Source organism: Notolepis coatsorum, assembly GCF_963971535.1.
Source record: "Notolepis coatsorum genome assembly, chromosome: 3".
NCBI lineage: Eukaryota > Metazoa > Chordata > Actinopteri > Aulopiformes > Paralepididae > Notolepis > Notolepis coatsorum.
The window spans coordinates 38,628,410-38,630,909 of NC_140167.1; the positions used below are offsets into that span (position 1 = coordinate 38,628,410).

General features: G+C 45.9%; 1 protein-coding gene across 5 annotated transcripts in view; it reads right to left on the reverse strand.

Moving 5' to 3' along the window:
- The window catches only part of unc79 (unc-79 homolog, NALCN channel complex subunit), a gene marked incomplete at its 5' end in the record, with an annotated part of 113,538 nt that overhangs the window by 48,348 nt on the left and 62,690 nt on the right, over positions 1-2,500 (reverse strand). For all 5 annotated transcript variants that reach the window (XM_084310124.1, XM_084310122.1, XM_084310123.1 and 2 more), the window contains 2 exons: positions 1,481-1,682; positions 2,134-2,315. In XM_084310124.1, the coding sequence (XP_084166250.1) occupies positions 1,481-1,682; positions 2,134-2,315 (384 nt within the window). The remainder of the gene's footprint in view (positions 1-1,480; positions 1,683-2,133; positions 2,316-2,500) is intronic.

Sequence of the window (2,500 nt, forward strand, 5' to 3'; positions counted from 1 at the left end):
CATGGAGTCTGGACGACGCGAGATGACGCTCGAATGAATGTGGACTGTTCCATCAGAGGGGGGAGCTTCGATGGTCATGTAAGTGGCTACAGACCGCTGCACTTAAATATAAATATTAGTCTACCTGGAGACTCAATGAGGTAATTGTAGATGTCGCCATAAGACGCGTCTGGCCATTTAGTGGGATCATTTTTTCATTATCCTGTTCGGCTGAAAGGACATTGGCCACCGAAGCTCCCCCCTCTGATAGAACAGTCCACATTCATTCAAGCGTCATCTCGCGTCGCCCAGACTCCATGGGCACTCTGCGCATGTCCATGCGGAATAGGTACTTTAAAATGGGCTTTTTCTCTGACGATTTAGTTCTGATCGATTAGTTATGGGTCACGCCGTGTTCAGGAGAGCGAGGCGCATAAACGTCTATTCGATCATGTCTCTAGCACCCCCACAGCCGTATCGGCAACCACTTACATCACGGCTCTCGTCCACATTCATTCATATGCACCCCCCGCAATCTCCTCCCCGATTTCAATGTAACGCGGAAGTGTAGTGGTCGATAAGGCGAGGGCCGTGTGCAAAGCGGAAGCGAGAGGCTCAGCATTGCATCTGAGCAGTGCTGACCCCCGTATTCAACAGGTAGTGCGGAGGCGATTTGTGACTGATCAAAATTAGATTAGATTCAAATGTATTATCATCATACAGCACAGTACAATACAACATCCAACCAGAGTGCAAATGTAACAGTAAAGTGCAATAGTAACATACAATGCACAGGTCATGAAACTGGTAAAAGGCTTAATTTGGGTTAAATAGTTGGTGGTTGTATTCAAGTCGATTCTACAGACATCCTTGGAATGAAATAATTATAATAAAGATATATACGTGTGTGTGTGTGCGTGCGTGCGTGCGTGCGTGCGTGCGTGCGTGCGTGTGTGTGTGTGTGTGTGTGTGTGTGTGTGTGCGCACGCTGAGCCTGCCTCACCAAGCCGTTTCTCCATTTATTTATTTTTAAGCATTAGGAATAAATCAAACCAACAATAAATAATATCATAGAGAACAAGACGGTATATGGCATATTAATACATTATATTCCACTATACAGTAGCTATATCCGTGGCAATTGGGTTTAGGTCTTATTTATTTATTTTCTGACATGGTTCGCTGAGTCATGACTATAAATATAAAACATAATTGTTAATGATGCAAATATTGTCGTATTTATTACCATTATAATTATTAATTCCGGGGATGTCTGTAGAATCGAAAAGGAATTCCTTGGTAACTTTCACGTATGTCCGTTCGAGAATGAGGACCAATGATTTGACTCAAGTCTGTAGCACTGGCAGCAAGATCGTAAATCACAGTAAACATACTATTCAGGCCAAGTTCCTCTAAGTGGGTTACAGGTAACTGTGTCAAACGGTGTACTATACAGTGTATAGAGACCATGTGAAATGAGGACATCCCAGCTGCGACATACTAGTAGGAAAAGGGAACTCCTTGTTGCAGTCCAGGTGTAGCTGAGCCTCCAGGGAGAGGGTTTCAAAGCGGTTGACAAAGAACTCCCAGCTGAGGGCAGGAACCTCCCGCTTCAGGAAGTGCAGCAGTAACAGCTTGCTGAGGATGGTGGGCCGGTCCCTCACCACCGTGTCAAACTGGAAGTCCAGACACTGGCACAAGCCCTACATACACACATATATAGACACATATACATGCACACACACACACACACACACACACACACACACACACATCCATGCACGTACACACACACACACACATGCACACATATATTTGGAATGCTTTATTTCAATCCACTGATCATATTATACACACACAAAATCAAATTATTTCAGAGGTTCAACATACACACACACACACACGCACACACGCGCACACACGCGCGCGCACACACACACACACACACACACACACACACACACACACACACACATAAACAGCATAAATACTGTTGTATACACACAGCACACAGTGTTAGCTGCACCACTTGAATTGCAACCCTGAACCCTGTACTGTATAAACCTTCATTTCTCAATTCCCCCGGGAGAAACCCATTGCTTCTTTAGAGTCAAGACCAGCCTACGTGAGGTCCTGCGGTGGTGGGTCAGTTACCTGCAGCGCGGGTCTCTTGATGGTGTCCAGCAGCAGTCTGGCCCTGGTGGCCACGGCGGGGTTGACGTCCTCCACGGAGCTCAGGAAGCAGCAGAAGGCGTGGGCCAGGGAATACTTCAGCAGATGGTTCTTCGTCACCGAGCTGATGTCCAGGAAACGACAGAGGACCGCCACCTTCTCCACTGGGAGTTTCCATGACGACACAGAGACGAAATATCATTCAGAAAAAGATTGTCACAGGTTGTCTTCACATCATGACCAAACACACAAAACACACACACACATAGATGAACAGCTTTAGCTCCAAACTAGCTTACATGAAGCATCAAGGTTTTTCTGCTGGAGGATAATACTGAGTGTTGATCAC